General features: G+C 51.7%; 1 protein-coding gene across 1 annotated transcript in view; it reads left to right on the forward strand.

Moving 5' to 3' along the window:
• The window catches only part of SEMA3E (semaphorin 3E), a 249,216-nt gene that overhangs the window by 219,957 nt on the left and 5,369 nt on the right, over positions 1-23,890 (forward strand). Inside the window, exons 10-16 of the mRNA XM_051853020.3 lie at positions 795-939; positions 3,659-3,881; positions 7,294-7,385; positions 9,908-9,949; positions 12,645-12,811; positions 15,609-15,676; positions 17,400-17,539. Coding sequence (XP_051708980.2) covers positions 795-939; positions 3,659-3,881; positions 7,294-7,385; positions 9,908-9,949; positions 12,645-12,811; positions 15,609-15,676; positions 17,400-17,539 — 877 coding nt within the window. The remainder of the gene's footprint in view (positions 1-794; positions 940-3,658; positions 3,882-7,293; positions 7,386-9,907; positions 9,950-12,644; positions 12,812-15,608; positions 15,677-17,399; positions 17,540-23,890) is intronic.

Raw genomic sequence — 23,890 nt, forward strand, 5'->3', positions numbered from 1 at the left:
TTACGAATACCCTCTCGTGGAGCCTGATTACAGATGCCCCGGTAACACTTGTCGTCAGCCACCGTCTTCATCCTCTGAAAACTGAAATGTTGATCAAGATGGTCATTTCAATTGCCACGAGGTCTGGAAGGGAGGAACCGGAATTTTGTATGTCTTCAGTAATTTTTCACGTTTCATCTAGTCAGTTCAGTCTCTTTCCCACGGCGCCAGGCTTCATTAACCTGGAGGAAAGAATCCCACGTGATGGGCTGTTTATGTGGCCCGTGCTAAAAGGATGGAACCAAGTCCTAATTTCATGAGTCGAGAAACTGTGCTTCTGACCATATTCACTGGGAAATCTCAAAAGCCTTTAACATCGTCTGTGGCAGTGTTAGTATGGTGACTAACAGAACACAGTTCGTTTTAAAGATGGAAACATAAGTGGAGACAACACCTTGAAATGACAAATTGAACCAACTAATGAATTTTTGAAAAACAGATGCTACTAAGGGCAGCTCTTGAATAAAAAAATACAAAAGCACAGTGTAGAATTTAAGAGTAACCAAGTGAAGTGACACCCCCACTTTTCTCATTCTACCAATGTCAATTTCAAGTATAGTAAATTAGAGGTTTGGAGGAGCTTTAATATTTAATGTATTGTGAGGGTTAGTATTCCTAGAATATCCTATAATGAAAGAAATCGCAGCTGTTCCACCTGGGGGACTGGATTCCAGTCTGTGTTTGCTGAAGTGTTTGCAAGGTGACCTGCTAGTGAGTTGCAGATGTAATTATCTCTCCTTTTTTATCATTTTTAGTAATATATTTAGGGGGCATGCGATCTGTGTCTATCACATGTCCAGCATCCGGGAAGCCTTTAACGGGCCGTACGCCCACAAGGAAGGACCTGAGTACCACTGGTCACTCTACGAAGGAAGAGTCCCTTACCCAAGACCTGGCTCTGTGAGTTTCCGTTTACAGGGATTCTTGTTTCTTTGTGCTCTCTCTTGATACTGTTGTGTTAATGCTTTCATTGTGCTTCACAGTTAAACAGCTTAGGAATTCTACACCCAAAAGCACTTGGTTGCTGCCCAGTGGAGGAACGAGACTTCTCACATCAAGTCGCGTGCTTGGTTTTTAGTGAAAAGGACAGAGCCCAGAATGCATGTTTTAGCAGCATTGCCACTTACCTGTTAGCGCTGACGTTTGGGCCGAGTAGCTCCCACTAGATTTTTGAGGGTGCTCCTGAGCACAGACACCTCCCATAACATGAGCGTGACGCTCCCCCCAGCCTGCTCGGAAGAACTAGCCCCGCGTGTAGCTTCCGCGAGAAAGTGACCAAATGCTCGTGTTGTAACGCGGTCAGCCTCTGAGCAGCCGGGGCCGAGGCCGGACTTGCCACCTCCTCCCGACAGCAGGTCGAAAGCAGCGCGCCCTGCCCCTCCGAACGTTCAGCACCTCCTTTAAGATCTTGTGGGTCTCCCGGAAGACAAGTGAGTACAGGGAGTCCCCCCTCGCCTCGCAGTTGATGCTAACAGGAGGCTGGGACGTGGCTGTGTTTCATCACACACCCGTCTAAAGGCGATGGCGGCTGCGGTGGTGACTTTATACCACGGGGCCCTGCGTGCTTGAGGAAACTGCTGGCTCATCATGTGCCTTGTGGCCATGGAGAGCAGACACTGAACCTCTCGTGCGAGTCAACAGCCACCCTTTTACGAGCAGCTGGTGAAATCCCATCGCCAGACCAGCGCCACAGTTACGGGAGACTTGAGGATGCGACCCTCACTGAGCTCCTCCCTGGCCAGCCCAAAACGTTTCCAGCTAAACACTGTGAAAGTGTACGCAAGTGAAAAATCCATGCCGAATTAAGAACCACGGCCTGGCTTTTAAAAACAAATCATGGGAAACACCTCTTTTGCAGATCTGATTAATAAACTACCGTATTTATAGTCTAAATTGGAAAATTTTCATCAAGATCACCATTGACATTGCTGTTGGTTCTGGATGAAAATATTCCAGATGAGAGAGCGCTTGTGAGTACGCGGGAATGGCGTGACGAAGGCGGTTTGGGGTCACTGAGGGTGCTGTTGCGCATGTAGTTTTAGACTCCGTGACTGAAGAACGGCGACGTGGCACTGCAGGCGTTCCTAGTTTTTGCTGTTTATTGTGTCTAACCTCTACAAATAAGATAAATTCATACAGATTGTAGTAGTAGAACAGAAAGGGTTCTTCCCTTGATAGCTAACCATGATGAAACTGGAATAGGCTTATATGTTTGCATACATAGTCTAGAAAATAGGTTTATATGTTTGCATGTAAGTTCTAGAAAATTCTAGAGGCGGGGAGCCCGTGGGAACCATCACCAGTCATGGGAAAGCTGTTTGTAACCTCATCTTTTTTTTTTTTTTTTTTTTTTTTTTTGGACAGGCAGAGTGGACAGTGAGAGAGAGAGAGAGAGAAAGGTCTTCCTTTTGCCGTTGGTTCACCCTCCAATGGCCGCCACGGCTGGCGTGCTGCAGCTGGCGCACCGCGCTGATCCGATGGCAGGAGCCAGGTACTTCTCCTGGTCTCCCATGGGGTGCAGTGCACTCCCTTTTGAATGAAGATTCAGCACAACAAAGAGCCTTCTTGTTTTGCTGTGAATGGCAAGAGTCTTTGCCTTCAACTTTTAACTCACAGTGTGAAACAAATGTAACAAAAGTGGGAAAATAATTTGAATACTTCTGGTGCCATACATTTTTACCACCCCCAAACTGTCCTAGTATTAAATATAATTTCACTTTTCCAGGGTTTCACTACCATCTGTGTATTTCTTATACAGCGTATTTGAAATAATTTAGCCTCCCTTTGCAATTTTTTTAAGATTTTATTTATTTATTTGAAAAGTATAGTTATAGACAGTGAGAGGGAGAGACAGAGAGAAAGGTCTTCCTTCTGTTGGTTCACTCCCCAGATGGCCGCAATGGCCGGAGCCAGGAGCCTCCTCCAGGACTCCCACAGGGTGCATGGGCCCAGGGACTTGGGCCATCTTCTGATACATTCCCAGGCAAATTAGCAGGAAGCTGGATAGGAAAGTGGAGCAGCCAGGACTAGAACCGGCACCCATATGGGATGCCGGCACCGCAGGCTGAGGATTAACCTACTGCGCCACAGAGCCGGCCCCTGCAATTTTTTTAAAGACTTCTTTTTTTTTTTTTTTTTCTTGAAAGGTAAGGTTACAGGTGAGAGGGGTGGAGGGAGACAGAGAGAGAGAGAGATTGATCTTTCACCCCTAGATGGCCACAGTGGCCAGAGCTAAGCCAGGCCAAAACCAGGGGCCTGGAACTTCCTCGGGGTCTCCCACATGGGTGCAGGGGCCCAAGCACTTACGCTGTCTTTCGCAGCTTTCCCAGGCCCTTTAGCAGGGAGCTGGATCGGCAGTAGAACATCCAGGGCTTGCTTGAACCGGTGCCCTTACAGAATGCCAGTGTCGCAGGTGGGGGCTTAACCTGCTACGCCACAACTCCGGCCCAGTCCCTTTGCAAGTTTTAGTACAGGATCCATTTAGGTAGTAAATGGTTACTAAATATTTCTAAATGCGTACTTAATTAAGCATATACAGCTTTTCTAACTTCTTGTAATTGATTCTAAAGTTTCCTCTTTAAATTAAGCAGAAAGAAATCTGTAATCCGCTTGTTTGCAGTGTGCCAGCAAGGTGAACGGAGGGCGGTACGCGAGCACCAAAGACTACCCCGACGACGCCGTCCGCTTTACCAGGGGCCACCCCCTCATGTACCAGCCCATAAAACCTGCCCACAAGAAACCCATACTGGTCAAAACAGACGGGAAATATAACCTGAAGCAGATCGTGGTGGATCGGGTAGAAGCGGAGGACGGCCAGTACGACGTCTTATTTATCGGGACAGGTAAAGAAACGAGGAAGTGTCATGTGAAGGAGCTGGTCTCAGAGGCGCAGGGCACCACGGGCATGACCAAGCTGGGAAGAGCAGGAGAGAGGGAGGGGCAAAGGCTGACTGATGGCTACCAGGTTATGCCTAGAGAGGAGAGAGATATTCGGGGGTTCTACTCCCAGTGGGGTGACTGCAGATACTTGTAACGCACCGTGTGTTTTTCTAAGAAAGCAGCTAGAAGAAGGGGTTTTAAATATTTTTACCACGAAGAAATGATAAATGTTTAAAACGATGGAGGTGGTTGCCCTCCGTTGTACACGGTATGGTGTATACGGATATTGAAACGCCACATGGTGCCCCACAGATGTGTCCAGCTTGTGTGTGTCAGTTCCAAATAGGTCAGTTGACCCTTAAAGTCTATTCACTGGTCTAAAAGACCTGTCCACAGGTCACCTGTAGATCCGTTAGCCCATTCGCACACCGCTTTCCAAAACGAGAAGATGGAACGAGGCCCCTGTGATGGCAGCCACCAGAGTTCATGCCTGTCGCGTGGGAATAATTAGCACCATTACCACTTTCACTGCCAAAAAGTGCCACAACCCAGCCAAGAAATTACGCAGTCTTTCTGGTTTCGGAGCTGAGAGATAGTGAAGCAGTCGAAGCGTTCGAGGCCATTTCTGCACATCATTCCTGATACGTCGGCAATATTCCAGTACATTTCAAGAAATGAGCAGCTGATGTTAATGAGCAATGTTGCCCAACTGGAACTTCTCATCCTGGAAGGAGGGTACCACAGCAAGGATGGCTGGGGCCGGCTCTGTGGCGTAGCAGGTTGAGCCGCCGTCTGCACCGCCGGCATCCCACATGGGCGCTGATTCGAGTCTTGGCTGCTTCACTTCTGATCCAGCTCTCTGCTAATGTTCCTGGGAAGGCAGTGGAAGATGGCCGAGTGCTCAGGGCACACATGGGAGACCTCATATGCTCCTGGCTTCTGGCTTTAGACCAGCCCAGCTCCGGCCATTGCAGCCATTTGGGGAGTGCAACATCAGATGGAAGACCTCTCTCTCTCTCCAACTCTGCATATCAAATAAATAAAATAAATCTCTTTTTTTGAAAGATTTATTTATTTATTTTGAAATAGTTACATGGAGAGAGAAGGAGAGGCAGAGAGAAAGAGATCTTCCATCCTCTGGTTCACTCCTCAGTAGGCGGCAAAGGCTGGAGCCGCGCTGATCTGAAGCCAGGAGCCAGGAGCTTCTTCCGGGTCTCCCAAGAGGGTTAAGGGTCCAAGGACTTGGGCCATCTTCTACTGCTTTCCCAGGCCATAGCAGAGACCTGGATCAGAAGAGGAGCAGCCGGGACTCAAACTGGCGGCCATCTGGGATGCTGGCACTGCAGGCAGCAGCTTTACCCACTAGGCCACAGTGCCAGCTCCAAAATAAATCTTGGGAAAAAAAAAAAAAAAGATGGCTCAGCTGTCCATTCCCCAGCTCCATTAGTGTCTTTGGTTACTCAGTGAGATCTCAGATTTTTATAAACTTGACATGAAAATTTCCCCTGAATCTGTTAATCACAGAAATATTTATCAGGCCCATCAGAATCAGAATCAACCATTCGTATCAAGCAGGGCAAACATTACCCACAAGGCAGGTAACCCTCTACACCAAAGCTATCATATGTTGTGCTAACAAGACAAAGTACAGGGGCTGGTGCCATGGCACAGTGGGTTAATCCTCCGTCTGCAGCGCCGGCATCCCATATGGGCACCGGTTCTGGTCCCAGCTGCTCCACTTCCGATCCATCTGCTATGGCCTGGGAAAGCAATAGAAGATGGCCCAAGTGCTTGGGCCCCTGCACCCTGTGGGAGACCTGGAGGAAGCTCCTGGCTCCTGGCTTCGGATTGGCACAGCTCCAGCTGTTGCGGCCATTTGGGAAGTGAACCAGTGGATGGAAGACCTCTCTCTCTGTCTCTCCCTCTCACTGTCTATAACTCTACCTCTCAAATAAATAAAATATTTTTTAAAAAAGACAACGTACATTGAATATGTTTAAAAGTGAAATTTTGAGATAAATTTATAATTTCAGTTAACGTCCTTAGCTCTAACTTATGGAGGAAAACACGGCCTCTTTCAGCATCCAGAATAATGGAAAGCGAATTCTATGAAGTACTAGAAAATGCTATGGTGGCGTTCGAGGGTGGCGCCCAGCCTCTCCGTCTTCCTGTCCCCTCCTTGGCGCTCTCCAGCTCCTGCCTCAGGTCTTTCTGTGCAGGATATAATTTGTTACTGTGGAGTTCCAGGTAGAGTTAAGGACCACATTTCTTTTATTTTTAAGATTAATTTATATGAAAGGCAGAGAGAGGGAGGAGAGAGATCTTCTATCTGCTGGTTCACTCCCTAAACAGCTGTAACAGCCAGAGCTGGGCCAGGCTGAAGCCAGGAGCCAGGAGCTTCTTCCAGGTGTCCCACGTGGGTGCAGGGACCCAAGCACTTGGGCCATCTTCTGCTGCTTTCCCAGGCCATAGCAGGGAGCTGGATTGGAAGAGGAGCAGCAGGGACTCGAACTGGTGCCCGTGTGGGAGGCTGGCATCGCAGGCATTGGCTTTACCTGCTACATCACAAAACCAGCCCCTACAGGTCATTATTATTTGTTTAATTATAATGTGACTTTATCAACCCAACCACAGGACACAAACATCAACAAGCTGCTCAAGTACCACAGAAATCCTTATCTTTTCTGAATTTCAGTTCTAGCACTATACCAAGTTATTTGTGTAGGCAACTTAAATCTTATTAAATTATCCTTCAAAAGAACAAGCCCAGAATATGAGAGAAAGATAAGATAAACTTTACAATGTAAATGTAAATTTACAAAATAATTGATAATTATGGAGGTCAGATCTTTGGTTTAGAAGGAGTCGTATGTTTCTCTCAGTGATGTATGATTCTTATTGAACGTGTGTGTGTGTACGTATTGCATGTGTATGTACGATGTCCACATATGTTGCCTGTAACGTTCCTTGGGGATACACGTAGTGTTTTCTACCTTGACAGTAGCTTTAAGTGAAAAGCTTTTTTCCATCATATGTCACAGAAGAAGCCGTAATAAAATGGCATCTGTATTACATTTCACAGTTTCAGAAGACATCTTGGTTTCTGAACCTATAATTGTATTTGAGGATAGAAATTATTTGAAAAAACACAAATATTATTGGATCAATTTTTTAGCCGAGCATAGAGATTTAATTTTTGCTCACTGCAAATGCAAGTATATAAATAGTCATATGGTTTTTAATTGTCAGTGGTTAAAATATTTTTTGCAACTCGATTGCAAATCTTACTGGAATTCTTAGTCCCTATGTACTTTTTAATTATTTGAAAACCAGGTTGTGACTTAGTTCCTCCTTTCTCTCGTTTTTCTTTAACAGACAATGGAATTATACTGAAAGTCATCACAATTTACAACCAGGAAACAGAGTCCATGGAAGAAGTCATTCTAGAAGAACTTCAGATATTCAAGGTATTTTTAGTCTAAAGTCCAGCCCACATGTGTGTGCCGAGGAGAATGCAAATGAGACGTAAATGGGAGACACCTCACGTCAGGCGTGTCCTCGCGGGGATTTGTGAAGTCCGAGCAAACCCAAGCGGGGAGGACTTCCGGTCCTGGCGCCTCTGTCTGATCCTCACAGACTTTTCAAAGGAAGAAGGCAGTTCAGCTCGCGTGAGAAGAATTTCCGTGCCCAGCCAAGACGAGGCCAGATAGCACAGAGGCCCCAGGTGAAGTCCAGAATGGTCACTGCCCAGGCGCTGCTGGTGCGAGGGGACTGTCCACGCTGACAGCAAGTGGTGTGTCTGCACCCAGGGGGCAGAGTGCTGTTGTCAGTGTGTGTTAACCACACAAAGAATTGACAGAAGAAAAGAGGTATAAATGATAGTGGAAAGTCTAGGCATGATGAAAACAGTCATGTGTACATGTGTGTGTTACAGTCATGCGCACATGTGTGTATTACAGGCATGTGCACACGTGTGTTACAAGCATGTGCACATGTGTGTTAGACACGTGTGCATAGGCGGGTCTCAGGCTCACAGCAGCAGCTGGCTCACCATGAACGGAATTCGTGATACACTGCCCATGGCCCCTGGGGGAGACACTGGGTCTGCTTCCTCAAATTTCTGATAACACTGTTGACGAATCGGTATATTAACTTGTTTGGTTTTTGATAAAGACGTCGTATTTTGTGTATTTTTTGATTAACTTTGAGCTCAGCCAGCTGCACTGTAACACACGCCTGATGACGCTTATCAGACAGAAGCATCTGGGCCTGAGGGCACAGCGCAGCCCTTAGGGCTCAGAAACACCGGATGGCATCTCGCCGCCAGGCGCGGGGGCCGTGCCAACAGCAGAGCGTCAACAAGAGGCAGAGATGTGGAAGACGCGCACTCAGTGGTCCAGGGAAAGGCACCTGCTGGCGTGACGGACGCTGAAGTGAGACGGCCGTGTCAGCCTGCCAGATTGTGGCTGGGGACACGCACGCCCTGCGCCCATCGTCTTGCTGACTTGTGCGTGCACGTTGTCTGTGAAAGGAAAATGCAGCAACCATTGATGCTGGAGTTACACACTGTACCAGGCAGGAAAGTGTGCAAAGCAGGATCTGTGAATCATGAAGACCGGCCATATAGGATGGAGTGGATATTATGAAAATACTTTATTTTTTAAGATTATTTATTTATTTGAAAGACAGAGTTACAGAGAGAGAGGGAGAGGGAGAGAGAGAGAGAGAGGGAGGGAGGGAGGAGAGAGAGGGAGGGAGGGAGGAGAGAGAGAGAGAGAGAGAGAGAGAGATGGATCTTCCCTCTGCTGCTTTACTCCCCAAATGGCTGCAACAGCCAGGACCGGGTCAGGCCAAAGCCAGGAGCCAGGAGCTTCTTGCAGGTCTCCCACGTGGGTGCAGGGGCCCAAGCACTTGGGCCGTCTTCTGCTGCCTTCCCAGGCGCATTAGCAGGGAGCTGGATCAGAAGTGGAGCAGCCGGGACTTGAACCGGCACCCATATGAAGTGCAGGCATTGTAGGCAGCAGCTTAACCCTCTGCCCCACAACACTGGCCCTGAAAACATTTTATGAAGGAGAAGCAGGACCTGCTTCCTGGGCTGCCCTGGACACAGATCGTCCAGACAGAGCTCGCGCCTGTTGTCCCCCGAGACAGGACTTGTTCTGCACGCTGGGCTGCTCCGTAAGATATCGCACCATAGCAGCCACGGTGTTCTCATGAACCGCAACCACCACCGAATCTTTTCACACCAGCCGTAAGAGACACTGTCCTTGAACGAGTGAGCACATGAATGGTCTGCAACTTTGTAAGGGCTCTGTGGTTTCCAATACTTTTTACAGAACCGACATGGAGGATAAAATTTCCTCGTTTAAGATGTAAATCTTCAAAGGGGAATTACTCCCAAAGACTCCACCCGCCCCGTGGTTCTCCGTGCGCAGAATGGATCCGTGCCCGGTGCCCCTTACGATGTCTGGTCTCAGCGAACTCCCTCAGATAAGGCAGAGGCGCGCAAGGCCACGCTAGCCAGTGTCCTGCTCCGGTGCCGAGAGCATGAACGGATCCATCTGTTCAGAGACTCCTGGCTCCCAGTGATGCAACAGCTTCACCCCACGGAGAGGCGTGGCCTCAGCCGGGTTAAGGTGGGGAGCGGTCACCTGTTCTCCAGCAGCCCTGCCTAGTCAGAGGCACAGCTCTCGCGTCTCTCGGCTGCTTTGCTGGGAAGAACATTCTGGCTGTAGGACTTTATTTAAAGACGCCTGAGTTTCCAAAGCATGAGTAACGTTCAAGTGTAAATGCAAAACGTGTGTCCCACAGACAGACAGCAAACCAGTTGGATTATCCACTGCTTCCTTATCCAACCTGTTACGAAGAATGTGTTTAAAGCTATGTTTTGACTCACGTATCTAATTAGGTGTCAGGTGACTTAAACCACATTAAGGTAGATACTCCTGTATTTCCTTTCTTTAAATGAAACTTTTTTTTTAAATTTCAGGATCCAGTTCCTATTATTTCTATGGAGATTTCCTCAAAGAGAGTAAGTTGTGTGTGTGTGTGTGTGTGTGTGCGCGCGCACGCGCTCTGTGTTTCGCTGGGATCCAAGGATGCAGGAGTGTTAGTATGTGTGATGATGTGTAAGCGAGTTACAGCTTTCTGTCATCGTTTTACTTGTTGTAAGAACGTGTAAGTGAGCGCGACTTTCAGAACAACGTGTCGGGGACACCACGCGATACCGTTGACCGCGGGGACAGTCACACGGCAGCTCCCAGAGCTCCCCTGAGGGTCCTCAGAAGGTTCTGGGAAAGTGCATGTTATTAAAGAAATACGCAAAATAGGCCGGCGCCGCAGCTCACTAGGCTAATCCTCCGCCTTGTGGCGCCGGCACACCGGGTTCTAGTCCCGGTCGGGGCGCCGGATTCTGTCCCGGTTGCCCCTCTTCCAGGCCAGCTCTCTGCTGTGGCCAGGGAGTGCAGTGGAGGATGGCCCAGGTGCTTGGGCCCTGCACCCCATGGGAGACCAGGAGAAGCACCTGGCTCCTGGCTCCTGCCATCGGATCAGCGCGGTGCGCCGGCCGCAGCGGCCATTGGAGGGTGAACCAACGGCAAGGGAAGATCTTTCTCTCTGTCTCTCTCTCTCACTGTCCACTCTGCCTGTCAAAAAATAAATAAATAAATAAATAAATGAATAAATGAAATACGCAAAATACACACGGATTTCAAATGTTTACACCAAAAGTAGCATCTCTTTTTAAAAAGATTTATTTATTTGTTTGTTTGTTTACTGAATTGAAAGAGCAAGAAAGACAGAGATCAATCTTCCCTCTGCTGGTTCACTCCCCAAATGGCCACAACAGCCAGGTCTGGGCCAGACCAAAGTCAGGAGCCGGGCACTCCATCCTGGTCCCCTACGTGGGTGGCAGGGGCCCAGGCACTTGGGCCGTCCTCCTCTGCCTCCCCAGGTGCGTTAGCAGGGAACTAGACTGAAGGCGGAGCAGCCGGGACTTGAACTGGCGCTCCAGTGTGGGGTGCCGGCATCAGAAGCAGCAGTTAGCCCCTGCACCACAGCCCCGGCCCCACCTCTGAAGTCCGTTTATCTGTGAACTTTCTGCAGTGTCCTCACACATCCTTCTCGACAGAGGCTTTGCACCTGCTGACTGATCCTGAGAAAAGTCTCCACTTTTCATTTCTGTTTAATAGATGTCTCCACTTCTTATTTCCATAGAAGAGAGGGGGACAGTAGTCTGACTCCTGCGGTCACAGCGGGACATCATTCCCTTCTTACTTGTCACCACTGTTGCAAAGATAGTAGTAACCGTGACAATCCAAGAGTGCCGTGAGCCCTGTGTGTCTCCCTCGTCGTCACTGGAATCGGTGTGTAGGGTCAACCTAAAGAAGCAGTTGCTGCACTTGCTGCGTGTTTATTTATAAATAACCTTTCGTGTTTAAGCCAGCGGAGGCATAATGATAGCAAAATTCTGCCTCTTGGGCTTTCCACTTAAGGTATCATAGTTTATCTCACATCATGATATAGGTATACAGATATATCATATTAACTCCTATACATATAAACTCCTATATATAACTCTCACCTCATTATATTTATATCTTTTTTTTTTTTTTTTGACAGGCAGAGTGGACAGTTAGAGACAGAGAGAAAGGTCTTCCTTTGCCGTTGGTTCACCCTCCAATGGACGCCACGGCTGCTGCGCTGCGGCTGGCGCACTGCGCTGATCCGAAGCCAGGAGCCAGGTGCTTCTCCTGGTCTCCCATGGGGTGCAGGGCCCAAGCACTTGGGCCATCCTCCACTGCCTTCCCAGGCCACAGCAGAGAGCTGGCCTGGAAGAGGGGCAACCAGGAAAGAATCTGGCACCCCGACCGGGACTAGAACCCGGTATGCCGGCGCCGCTAGGTGGAAGATTAGCCTATTGAGCCACAGCGCCAGCCCTATATTTATATCTAATGTGAACGTGTGACCCATATAATTAAAGAATATATACACATGGCCGGCGCCGCGGCTCACTAGGCTAATCCTCCGCCTAGTGGCGCTGGCACACTGAGTTCTAGTCCTGGTTGGGGCGTCGGATTCTGTCCCGGTTGCCCCTCTTCCAGGCCAGCTCTCTGCTGTGGCCAGGGAGTGCAGTGGAGGATGGCCCAGGTGCTTGGGCCCTGCACCCCATGGGAGACCAGGAGAGGCACCTGGCTCCTGGCTTCGGATCAGCGCAGTGCACCGGCCGCGGCGGCCATTGGAGGATGAACCAATGGCAAAGGAAGACCTTTCTCTCTGTCTCTCTCTCTCACTGTCCACTCTGCCTGTCAAAAAATAAAAAAAAATTTTAAAAAATAAAAAAGAATATATACACACATATATACTCCTCTAAGTTTTCTCTGGCGATATTTAAAAGACCTCTTACTTATTCAGTCTCTGATTGGATGTTCCCTTGGAAAGACCGAGCGGGTTAGCTGGTGCAAGTCTTCCTGCCCAGATAACGAACAAAAGAATAGACAGCTTCTACATTCTTGAGAGGCTCAGTCCTCACGCTCGCACCGGAGTCTTTGGAAGTATGCAAAACTCGGGAGGGATGAGAGCACCGGTATTACCTGGCCGACCCTGAGCGGCCGGTGTGACTCCTGGACGCTCGCCAAGGTCGTCGCGCAGAAAGAGGGCAATCTGGGTGCTGCGACCCAGCGCGAGTTCTGTCCGTTTCTGCTACGGCCTCTCTCTGATTCCTGCAGCAACAGCTGTACGTGGGAGCTGCTTCGGCCGTGGCTCAAGTCAGATTCCATCACTGTGGCATGTACGGGAGCGCGTGTGCCGACTGCTGCCTGGCTCGGGACCCGTACTGCGCCTGGGACGGCATAGCCTGCTCCCGGTACTACCCGACGGGCACCCACGCGAAAAGGTAAGACGGAACCCTTGCTTTGTTTAGGAAAACCCTAAGGCCGTGTGTGTGCGTGGCGATTTCTCTTTGCTCCCATTCTGTGAAATCAGCCGTGCTTTTTGTATGTAAGCAAGTCACCCTCGTCACATTTTGTTCGCGATATAAGCTTTGACAACTTGAAGTCTTCCTGAAAATTATCTGCGTGAATTCTTATGCTTGAGGCCTGGAGCCGAAATGCCAGGGCTTCGATCTGCCCACCCAGGTCTGAGTCAGCTCCTCTCGCTCCTGAAGCTTCTGCTGCGAGACGTGAGACCAGTTTAGATCAGCCCCAAATGTGGACACAGCGAGCCGCAGCCTCAAGGATCCTGGGCGTCAAAGGAGAACAAACAAGCAAAGCCGAGGTGCTGCCCGCGTTGGCCTGTCCTCCCCACCAGCTGTTCTTCATTTATTGCATTTTGGAAGTGAATATTTTCACTCCCAGGCAGGCGTGCGACCTGCGTAACTCCTGATACGTGTGGGTTAACACAAATGAACGGCGCTTACAGACCTGCACACTTGGCTGCCTACAGGCGGGAGGTCTCGGCCATTTGTTCCCCAAGGCTCGTCCCAGGATTCTTTAAGCAGGAGGCCTCGCGGTGCAGAGAGCGCTGAAGGAGTACGGGCGTCCTCCTGCTTGTGTCTGCTCTGGGGAAGCAGAAGGGAACGCTCTTCCCTCCTATAGATTTCTCACGATCTGGATACCACGACAACGTGGAGCAAACACAGAGCTGTGTGAAAGTCCCCTGCTGAACAGCAGTGTGTGTGAACTGCAGTTACCCTTACCATCTCTCTTTTTTTTTTTTTTTTTTTTTTTTTTTTTTTTTTTTGACAGGCAGAGTGGATAGTGAGAGAGAGACAGAGAGAAAGGTCTTCCTTTGCCGTTGGTTCACCCTCCAATGGCTGCTGCGGCCGGCGCGCTGCAGCCGGCACACCACACTGATCCAAAGGCAGGAGCCAGGTGCTTCTCCTGGTCTCCCATGGGGTGCAGGGCCCAAGCACTTGGGCCATCCTCCACTGCACTCCTGGGCCACAGCAGAGAGCTGGCCTGGAAGAGGGGCAACCGGGACAGAATCCGGCGCCCCGACCAGGACTAGAACCCGGTGTGCCGGCGCCGCAAGGCGGAGGATTAGCCTAGTGAGCCGAGGCGCCGGCCCTCACTGGGGTTACTTTAAGCTTTCCTCAGAATCTAATTGACCCAGTTTAGTGGGATTGTGGTTTCTATAAGCTCACATATACAGTAGAATCTCATTTTAAAAACAACTTCAGTAATTCAGAATTGTTGGTAATTTGACCTAAGCTAAATGAACAATCCAGTGAGTCCTTTGAAGAGAGGAAAGGGTAGGGCCAGCGCTGAGGCCCAGTAGGTTAAGCCTGCCTGGGACGCCGGCATCCCATATGAGCACTGGTTCAAGTCCCAGCTGCTCCTCTTCCAGGCCAGCTCTCTGCTGTGGCCCAGGAAGGCAGTGGAGGATGGCCAAGTGCTTGGGCCCTGCACCCACATGGGAGACCTGGAAGAAGCTCCTGGCTTCAGATTGGCCCAGCTCTGGCCATGTGGGGAGCAAATCGGCAGATGGAAGATCTCTTTGTGTGTGTCTCTCCCTCTAACTCTGCCTCTCAAATAAATAAATAAATCTTTTTTTTTTTTTAATTTTTGACAGGCAGAGTGGACAGTGAGAGAGAGAGACAGAGAGAGAAAGGTCTTCCTTTGCCGTTGGTTCACCCTCCAATGGCCGCCGCTGCAGCCGGCGCACCGCGCTGATCCGATGGCAGGAGCCAGGATCCAGGTGCTTTTCCTGGTTTCCCATGGGGTGCAGGGCAATAAATAAATCTTTTAAAAAAAGAAAGATAGTAAGCTGATAGTGAGATGGCACTTTGAGAAGGCATTTCTGGACTAAATAGTTTACTGATTGTATTGAATTGATCAAGGGCATTGATTTTATTTTTTTTAAAGAATTATTTTATTTATTTGAAAGAGTTAGAGAGAGGTAGAGTCAGGGAGAAAGAGATCTTCCATTCCTCTGGTTCACTCCCCAAATGACCACAACGGCTGGAGCTGTGCGGATCCGAAACCAGAGCGTTTTCCGGATCTCCCACATGGGTGCAGGGGCCCAAGGACTTGGGCCATCTTCCACTGCTTTCCCAGGCCATTAGCAGAGAGCTGGATGGGAAGAGGAGCGGCTGGGACATGAACTGGTGCCCATGTGGGATGCCGGCACCACAGGCAGAGGCTTAGCCCACTACACCACAGCGCTGGCACCGGGGCATACACTTTCTAAATCATATACCTGAACAAAAGAGTAGACTGAGTGTATTTTTAATTTACCTCCTTTGATTGGAAACTATTTTGTACTGACTGATCGCTACGGCTAGAAAAACCATCTGATTCAGATGCCCTTTTTCACGTGTGCTGTATTAGATATAGGAACTTCATAATTTTTTGTACTCAACTCTCCTGTCTCAAACCCCACAGTCTTTATCTACACGCATCTCCTCCAGCCCAGCAGCTCACCCCAAACCAGCAGACTTCTTGCTGAACTCAGTTTCAGACAAAACGTAAAGAGGAACATCGGGTTAAGGGATCTAGAATTGAAACCCAGGCAAACATCTAAGGACCGCCGTTGCACTGCTCTTACTATTGAAGAGCAGGGAGAACCGCGGGCCTGGCTTTCCCTTTGTCTCCTGTGAGAGGCCGACTCCTGACTCCTCCTGGGAGGAGGAGCCCGAGCCCTGGACGGAGTGGGCGAAGTCTGGGCCTCTGAACGCCTTTGCTTTGTTTCAGGAGGTTCCGCAGACAGGACGTGCGGCACGGCAACGCGGCTCAGCAGTGCTTTGGACAGCAGTTCGTGGGTAGGTCCCGGGAGGCCGGCGGTCGCCGGTGCGCAGAGCCCGGGGAGAGCAGGTCTCCCGCTTAGACTACAGAGCCTTGTTTTCTTTGCACACTAGAAGGGTGCGAGTGGACGTCGTGTCTTTTCTTTTTAAGTCCTGTGCACTTGATGGGTGCCCTCTATTAGGAAAACAGGTCTCATCAGCCACCAGCGGCCAGTGGACCACAAAACACATGACAGCTACAGCAAGGGTGCTGCGCCCCGGGGGGGCCGATGGCTCGGGTGTGCAGGAGGCGCTCGGCCAGGGGTGATGAGACGGGCGGCCATTTGGAGTGAAATAAAGTGGACGCTTGCGCTGTTTGGCTGGAGGGGAGTAAGCGGAGGCTGGTGGGGTGCAGGTGCTGGTAGGGAGCCTGAGGCCGTAGGATGAGCAGATTCCAGCTCGAGGCGCAGGTGAGGAAGTGCATCCGGACGGAGAAGCCTTCTCCTGACCCGTCCCGGGTGAGGGGGTTGGTGACGTTTCTGGGGCCAGCTCTGCTGGGCTCGGCAGCAGGTTCCAGGAGCAGGGGTGCTACGCCAGGGAGAGCCTGTGGTGAGGATCAGGTCCAGCCTCAGCTGGTCCGAACCCAGACGGCCTCCGTGTCCGAGCTGGACTCCAGCCTCCGGGAATACTGGCAAACACAAGGCAGCACCTTCCCCTTAGGGAAATGGGGGTCAGATTGGAAGGTGCGGAGGGCGCAGGTGTGGGGCAGGGGTGGGGACAGAGGGTCGCTGAATCCTGGGATCTGGTTCTTAAAGTTACGTTGGTTAAAACAAGAAAGCGCAAGTCCACTGTGTTTATTGCTTACTGCGGTCGGGTGTGCAAGCGAGCTTGAGCTCAAGGTCAGCAAGCGCCTTCCTGGTCCCAGACAGCGATGATAATGACCAAGCTCTGTGCATGGAGCCCTTGGTCAGGTTCAGTACTCTCTCCTCCCTGCGGCAGGCCACACCTGTGGGTGCAGTCCCCTGTCAAGAGCTCACACACACGTGTTGAGGTAGGGCCATGTCAGCTGGCTTTCCATTGGCTGCTGTCTGTGACCTTGAATATGACCCGGCACCTTGTATGCTGGGTGGCACTCACCGGCCATGCAGATGGATGACTCCCGGTGAGTCTAACGCAGGTGCACGTCTGGCAGTCCTCACTGTCCCACGCTGGGAGTCCACCCTCCTGGCCACCTACTCCTGGTTGCCTTTTTTTTTTTTTTTTTTTTTTTTTTGGACAGGCAGAGTGGACAGTGAGAGAGACAGAGAGAAAGGCCTTCCTTTGCCGTTGGTTCACCCTCCAATGGCCGCCGCGGCCGGTGCACCGCGCTGATCCGATGGCAGGAGCCAGGTACTTATCCTGGTCCCCCATGGGGTGCAGGGCCCAAGCACTTGGGCCATCCTCCACTGCCTTCCCGGGCCACAGCAGAGAGCTGGCCTGGAAGAGGGGCAACCGGGACAGAATCCGGCGCCCCGACCAGGACTAGAACCTGGTGTGCTAGCGCCGCAAGGTGGAGGATTAGCCTAGTGAGCCGCGGCACCGGCTCCTGGTTGCCTTCTAATACCCGCATCAAGGTATGCCATTCTCCCTGAGTAACTTTTTGAAACGACCCTGCGCACACGTCAGCAAGTAGTAGGAGCTGGTTGCTGCAGGAATCTGGACACGGGCAGGTTAGCAGCCACGTGCCAGCACCTCGAGGCTGACGTTATTCTGCCCGTTGCAGGGGACGCGCTGGGCCGGACGGAAGAGCGCCTCGCCTACGGCGTAGAGAACAACAGCACCTTGCTGGAATGCACGCCGCGGTCTCCGCAGGTCAAAGTCGTCTGGCTCGTGCAGAGAGGGCGTGAGACAAGGAAGGAGGAGGTAACTCCTGGCTGCACACTCACCGCGCGCTGGTTGGCATGTGGTGTGTGATCTGCACACAGATGGTGTCACACTACCCGTGTTCATCACAGAATGCAGACACACTCTGTACATGTCAGGCACCCACCGCACGATGACACTCTGGTCAACGGCTGGCCCAGATGTAGGACAGGGCCAGCAAGGCGGGGGGGGGGGGGGCCGTGGGGAGAATGATGGAGCTGAAGCTCCTGGCCCTCCGACGGCCGTGCGGTGCGCTCCTCGTGTGTCTGTGGTGATGCTGCGGTACCCACGCCCCCGCGCTGCCAGGCCATCCACGCGTGGCACACACGGTTACGTCCAGTGCGTGTACTTGACGGTGACGCTGATGCCGCTCTGTACGCGTGCCATCGCTGTCGGTATTACTTCAGTGCGTACTCCTTTTGCAAAGGGACCCCGTGTCGTGGTAGCTGGCAGTGGCCTCTCGCACCTTGCATTTGCGTGTCTCTGGGTCGCCTCATTTGCTCCTGGGCTTCATTCCGTCTCCTGTGGTGGCCTTCACCAGGGCCAGAGGGGCAGCAGGCTGTGCCAGGCTGTGCCTTCCAGGTTTGTGTAGAACATTCCACAGTGTTCACGCGAAAGCACAAGCCCCTAACGGTGCGCTTCTCAGACCATCTCCATGTTGTTAGGCGATGCATGGCTGCACCTGCTCACATAGATGTGTAGATAAGCCCTTTACATGTTATATGTTATATATCATATATGTTATATACATCATATATGTCATATGTTTTATATGTCAAGAATTTGGATACTGGCATTTGAACTTTTACTCAGAAGGTACCATCATAATTTTAGTCATGTTGTCAAAACAACAGCTTTAAACTGGACCACCCAAGGCAGTATTGAAGAGAAATAACACAATCACCATTAACACATATATGTTAGACATATGGACAGTACTCATGGGGTTAAAAAAAAAAAAAACAGCAACATTAGACCGGCTATACTGTATAAAGCTTCCGCATCGTATACGAGACCCAGACACAGGGTTCTCAACCCCTGAGAGCCAAGGCAAGGCCTTGTCTCTCTCACCTGCTTGGGTAGTTTCGGTAGTGGAGACCGCGTGAGTGACAGGGCAGGGACTCAGGCTGCTGCAGAGATGGTTGGACAAGCCGCACCCAGGGCTCTTGCGGACCCATGTGGAGGCGGGGGGTGGAGCAAGGGGGGCGAGCTGGAGCTGGCGACACATGGCAGGTGGTCCAGGACACGGAGCACTGAGGCAGTTGCTGATGCTGATGTGGGTTTTCGCAGGAGCAAGACCATCATGAGAGCAGCTAGAGGGAAACTGGGGAGACAGCACGGTGACCCTCGGAGGGAGGGCCACTGTGGAGGAGAGGGCTGTGAGTTGGGTGAGGGAAAGCAATTCTGGAGAGCCGCCGAGGGCACGGGCAGAACCAACAGGTGCCTATCAGATGGGCGGGGAACGGTGGAGGTCTCCTCCCGCCTGGGCGCTGGAACTTAGCATGCGTCACGGGAAGCCAAAGTTGTGGACTCCGGACGCTGAGCGCTCTGGCTTTTTGTGCCTTTCCTGTCTCTGGCCCAGGGTGAGACTACACATCCCACATATTTTTGGTGGCCGTCCCGGGAGGTGACTAAGTTTGGAAGTGCTGGGTTCCCGGGACCGTCGCTACAGTTGCAGGCACGTCGGGATGGCAAAGGCTCCTGGAGTAATGCGGAGCCGCAATCAGGCCACGACAGTGCCCCCGACCTTCTGTGATGCGTGAGAATAAACCCGTGTCAGCACATCGCGGCCCACTGCCGTGCGTGGCGTCACTGGTTCTGGGTGAAGGGTTCTCCGTTGCTCAAGCCTGAACAGAAACGGCTTCTTAAACTCTGTCGTTAACCGCAGGGCGAGCGAGGGGCTGGGCCCTCTCGACTCCCCGAGTTGAGGGCCTGCAGAAGACGGAGAAGTCCTTCCCCCGTCAGCGGCTTTCTTCCCGCCGCGTGTTCTGGTTCTGATTTGCACCTCGCCGTAGTCTGCTCGTACGGAAATCTTTACCAAACCCTTCCGACACGCTGCATCCATCAGTGTTCAATTACGGACTTTGTCCTCGGGTCACCGACTTCCGTCTCCGCATTCCCGGGGCTCTGGCCCTGCCCAGATCTCCCTGCCCGGCAGATGTGATGATCCTGGAGAGCCTGCAATTGCCTCCCGCATTACGAGTGACAGCACCGTCAGGTAGCGCGTGGTCTCTGTAGACACAACGTGTGTGTCGGGATGCAGTTGTCGTCCTAAACACAGACGTGACCGGTGCAAGCAGAGCAGGACCGGCCTGGGAGCCCCGTGCTGTATTTGAGATCAGTTTTGCGTTGCTGCCATATTCATGTGTCTCTCTCACTGTGAGACCTTTAATCACTGTATGATCTAACCTGGGCTTCTGGAAAGAACATTGACTGGGGACCAGTCCGATCCTGACCTCCTCCAGACCCTCCCATGGCCATGAGGGCGTCACTGGCTCCATGTACCAGCCATGAGATGTCATGAAGTTGTCAGGTCTGGCAGGTTGGGGCTGGTGCTGTGGCACAGCCGGTAGAGCCGCCACCTGCAACGCTGGCATCCCATATGGGCACCGGTTTGAGTCCCGACTGCTCTACTTCTGACCCAGCTCCCTACTAATGTGCCTGGGAAAGCAGCAGCAGGTGACCCAAGTGCTTGGGCCCCTGCACCCACATGGGAGACCTGGAAGAAGCTCCTGGCTTCAGCCTGGCCCTGCCCTGGCCATTGCAGCCATTTGGAAAGTGAACCAGCAGATGGAAGATTCATTCCCCCCCCCCTCTCTCTCTCTCTCTGCTTTTCAAATAAAATAAATAAAAAAAAAGTTATCAGGCCATAGAGTATCTATCTGCATCTCCCTCCTAACGGAATGAAATTTTTGATCAGAAAATTTTGCCGTTCAAGTCCAGACAGCTCACTAGATTGACCCAGAAATGCCAGATTCGGATGACTACAATTTTTGCTCAAGTTAATCTTTAGAGACTGCGTGACCGCGTTGCTGGACAGCCGAGAAGCTGGTCCCTAAGCAGAGCACAGCAGCTGCCCCGGGCGTGCACTTCCTGGCCTCCCACTTTCTGAAACGCAACCCACGGAACACAGCCTCTGCACGTGTTATTAATTCTGTAAATATTTACTAAAAGCCTGCTGTTCTGGCCGTCTCCCTGGGCTGGGTGATCCGGGTAGTTAGGACCTTCTCAGTAGCTGCTGTAAGTGCATGAAATGTAAATACATCAGACGGTACGTGAGCGCCAGCTGTGCTGTCCAGAGGGGAAGAGACTTAATAGCTTGGACCTGGCAGCTGAGGCTGCCCCTCAGCGTGCACCTGCTGCACGCGGGGACCGTGCTGCGGCCGGACCTCGCTACCCCCGGATCCCGCAGCTGCGTCCAGATGTTACCCTCATCTCACACGTGCAGAAACTGAAGCACAGAGCCAGCGACACACCTGACGCTTGAACTCAGTGATCCCAGGGCCGTGCTGCGTCCCACTCATGCCCTGTCAGTGCGGTGTGCGTCTTCCAGTGTAACCGATTGTACCGTAAGTGCGTGGCTTAGGAAAGAAGTCACTGAGAACCCAGTGCTTAGTAACTCTCCAGCTTGCTCACGGGGAGCAAGGCGGATTCAGGTCCAGGTATCTACAATGTTTCTCCTAAACCACAAAACCTTCTGAAACCGGAAGTCCTGCTACTGCTGCAGACACATAGGGACACGGAGCAAACGGGAAACTGTTCACAGCAGAACTAGAATCTGATTTCTGCAAAAGGTCAGCGGGATCTGACCGCATGGATTTTTCCTCATCAGAATTTAGGCGACTGCAGCTCTGGGGACAAAGGCATGACTCCTCATGTTCCCAAGTCCAAGAGCCTGCGCATAATTCAAGTGTTTTTATTTTAGTAATTTTATTTATTTATTTGAAAGACACAAACTTTCCATCTGTTGGTTCACTCCCAAAATGCCTGCACTAGCTGGCGCTGAACCAGGCTGAAGCCAGGCACCCAGAACTTCATCTGGGTCTCCCACGAGGGTGGTAGAGACCCAAGTACTTGAGCTGTCACTCACTACCTCCCAGGGGCTGTATTAACAGGGAGCCGACATCAGCAGTGGGAGCTGGGCCCTGAACCCTGGTGATCCGATCTGGGATGCAGGCATCCCGCGTGGTGTCTGAATCACTACTCCAAACACTCGTCCCCTGCCCGGAATTTGAACGGAGCCCACTCTAGGCATAAGCCAAGTCGGTGCCCTGAGTTAGATGAGTCGTTGTTATCCAACATGAGCATTATGAAGCTCCCTTTCCCCCAGTGGCTTTCCAGGCTTCCTCTCTGGGCCCGTTGTGAAAGGGCTTCAGGGTCTCGGTCGTGGTACATTGTCGTGTGAGCCCAGGCAGCTACCAGACTCGAGGGCTCGTCCTTGTACTCGTGGATTTTTAACTGCAGGAATGTTTTGTCACTTCAGACGGGTTGATTGAGCCCCTGCCATGTCCTGCGTTCACAGAACAAATGTTCTGGAGAACAGGGAGAGCTGAGCCTGGACAGGGAGAGAGAGAGAGAGAGAGAGAGGGAGGGAGGGAGGGAGGGAGGGAGAGAGAGAGAGAGAGAGAGAGAAAGGTCTTCCTTTTCTGTTGGTTCACCCCCCAAATGGCCGCTACGGCCAGTGCACTGCGCCGATCTGAAGCCAGGAGCCAGGTGCTTCTCCTGGTCTCCCATGGGGTGCAGGGCCCAAGCACCTGGGCCATCCTCCACTGCACTCCCGGGCCACAGCAGAGAGCTGGCCTGGAAGAGGGGCAACCGGGACAGAATCCGGCGCCCCGACCGGGACTAGAACCCGGTGTGCCGGCGCCGCTAGGTGGAGGATTAGCCTAGTGAGCCGCGGCCGGCCCCGGATCTGGGAGTTGGGCTCGCTTCCTCTCTGGTTTCGGGAAACGTGGCTGTGACTGCAGTGCACTGACAGCAGGTGGACAGGTGCCCCCGTGCTGCAGCGGTGTCCTCCCGCTCCTCCTCAGACCCTGGGTCCCTCCACTCCGACCTTCCCGGCTGGAAACCCCATCAAACATTCCCCTTAAGCTGCTGTCGCTGTTTCCAATCAGCTTTCCTGAAACTTCACCGTGCAATTTAGTTCATTACTCTACTGAATTTTTTGCTGTTTTTTTTTTTTTTTTTTTAAGATTTATCTACCAATTTGAAAGGCAGTTACACAGAGAGAGAAGAGAGGCAGAGAGAGAGAGAGTCTTCCATCTGCTGGTTCATTCCCCAAATGGCCATAACAACAGGAGCTGGGCCAATCCGAAGCCAGGAGCTTCTTCCGGGTCTCCCACGCAGGTGCAGGGGCCCAAGGACTTGGGCCATCCTCCGCTGCCTTCCTAGGCGCATTAGCAGGGAGCTGGATCGGAAATGGAGCAACCGGGACTCAAACTGGTGCCCTTATGTGATGCCAGCATCATGGGCGGTGGCTTAGCCAGCTATGTGACAGCACCAGCTCCTGGTTAACGAACTCTATCCAACATGAGGTTCACACTGCAAAGTGTTTTCATTAAAGAATTTTATTTGTATGCTGCCATGTTAGTTATGTTTCCTTTAAGGCGAGCACGTATTTTTGAGATTGAAAGCAGGCCAGATAAACAAGTCAATACATTGTTGGTCTTTACTTCTCCACCCAAACCAATTTCATTTTAAATCTATTCTACATTAAGCTGATTCAAGCCTGTGTCTGTGCTGTTCCTGCGAAGAGGGTAGAACCGCGTGGGATACAGCAGGAAGCCACCACTTCTCCCTCACTGGCTGCCAGATGTGCAGACCAACTCCTTCAAATACTGTTTTCTGTTGCTGCTTGACATTAGGGAACATGCTGAACCCATCATCACAGTTAAGAATGTGAAAGCCGGCCGGCGCCACGGCTCACTAGGCTAATCCTCTGCCTGCAGCGCCGGCACACCGGGTTCTAGTCCCGGTTGGGGCGCCGGATTCTGTCCCGGTTGCCCCTCTTCCAGGCCAGCTCTCTGCTGTGGCCAGGGAGTGCAGTGGAGGATGGCCCAGGTGCTTGGGCCCTGCACCCCATGGGAGACCAGGAGAAGCACCTGGCTCCTGCCATCGGATCAGCACGGTGCACCGGCCGCGGCGGCCATTGGAGGGTGAACGAACAGCAAAGGAAGACCTTTCTCTCCGTCTCTCTCTCTCTCACTGTCCACTCTGCCTGTCAAAAAAAGACTCAAAAAAAAAAAAAGAATGTGAAAGCCATTTTCAGCAAGAAACCCCGCGTGTGCAGGGACTGCTGGAAGAATGCTGGGTGGAAGTGGCGGACTCCGTGCCGTCTCTGTGCCCAGGAGC

The sequence above is a fragment of the Oryctolagus cuniculus genome, chromosome 16 (genome assembly GCF_051225735.1).
Source record: "Oryctolagus cuniculus isolate XC-2025 breed Fujian yellow rabbit chromosome 16, ASM5122573v1, whole genome shotgun sequence".
Lineage (NCBI taxonomy): Eukaryota > Metazoa > Chordata > Mammalia > Lagomorpha > Leporidae > Oryctolagus > Oryctolagus cuniculus.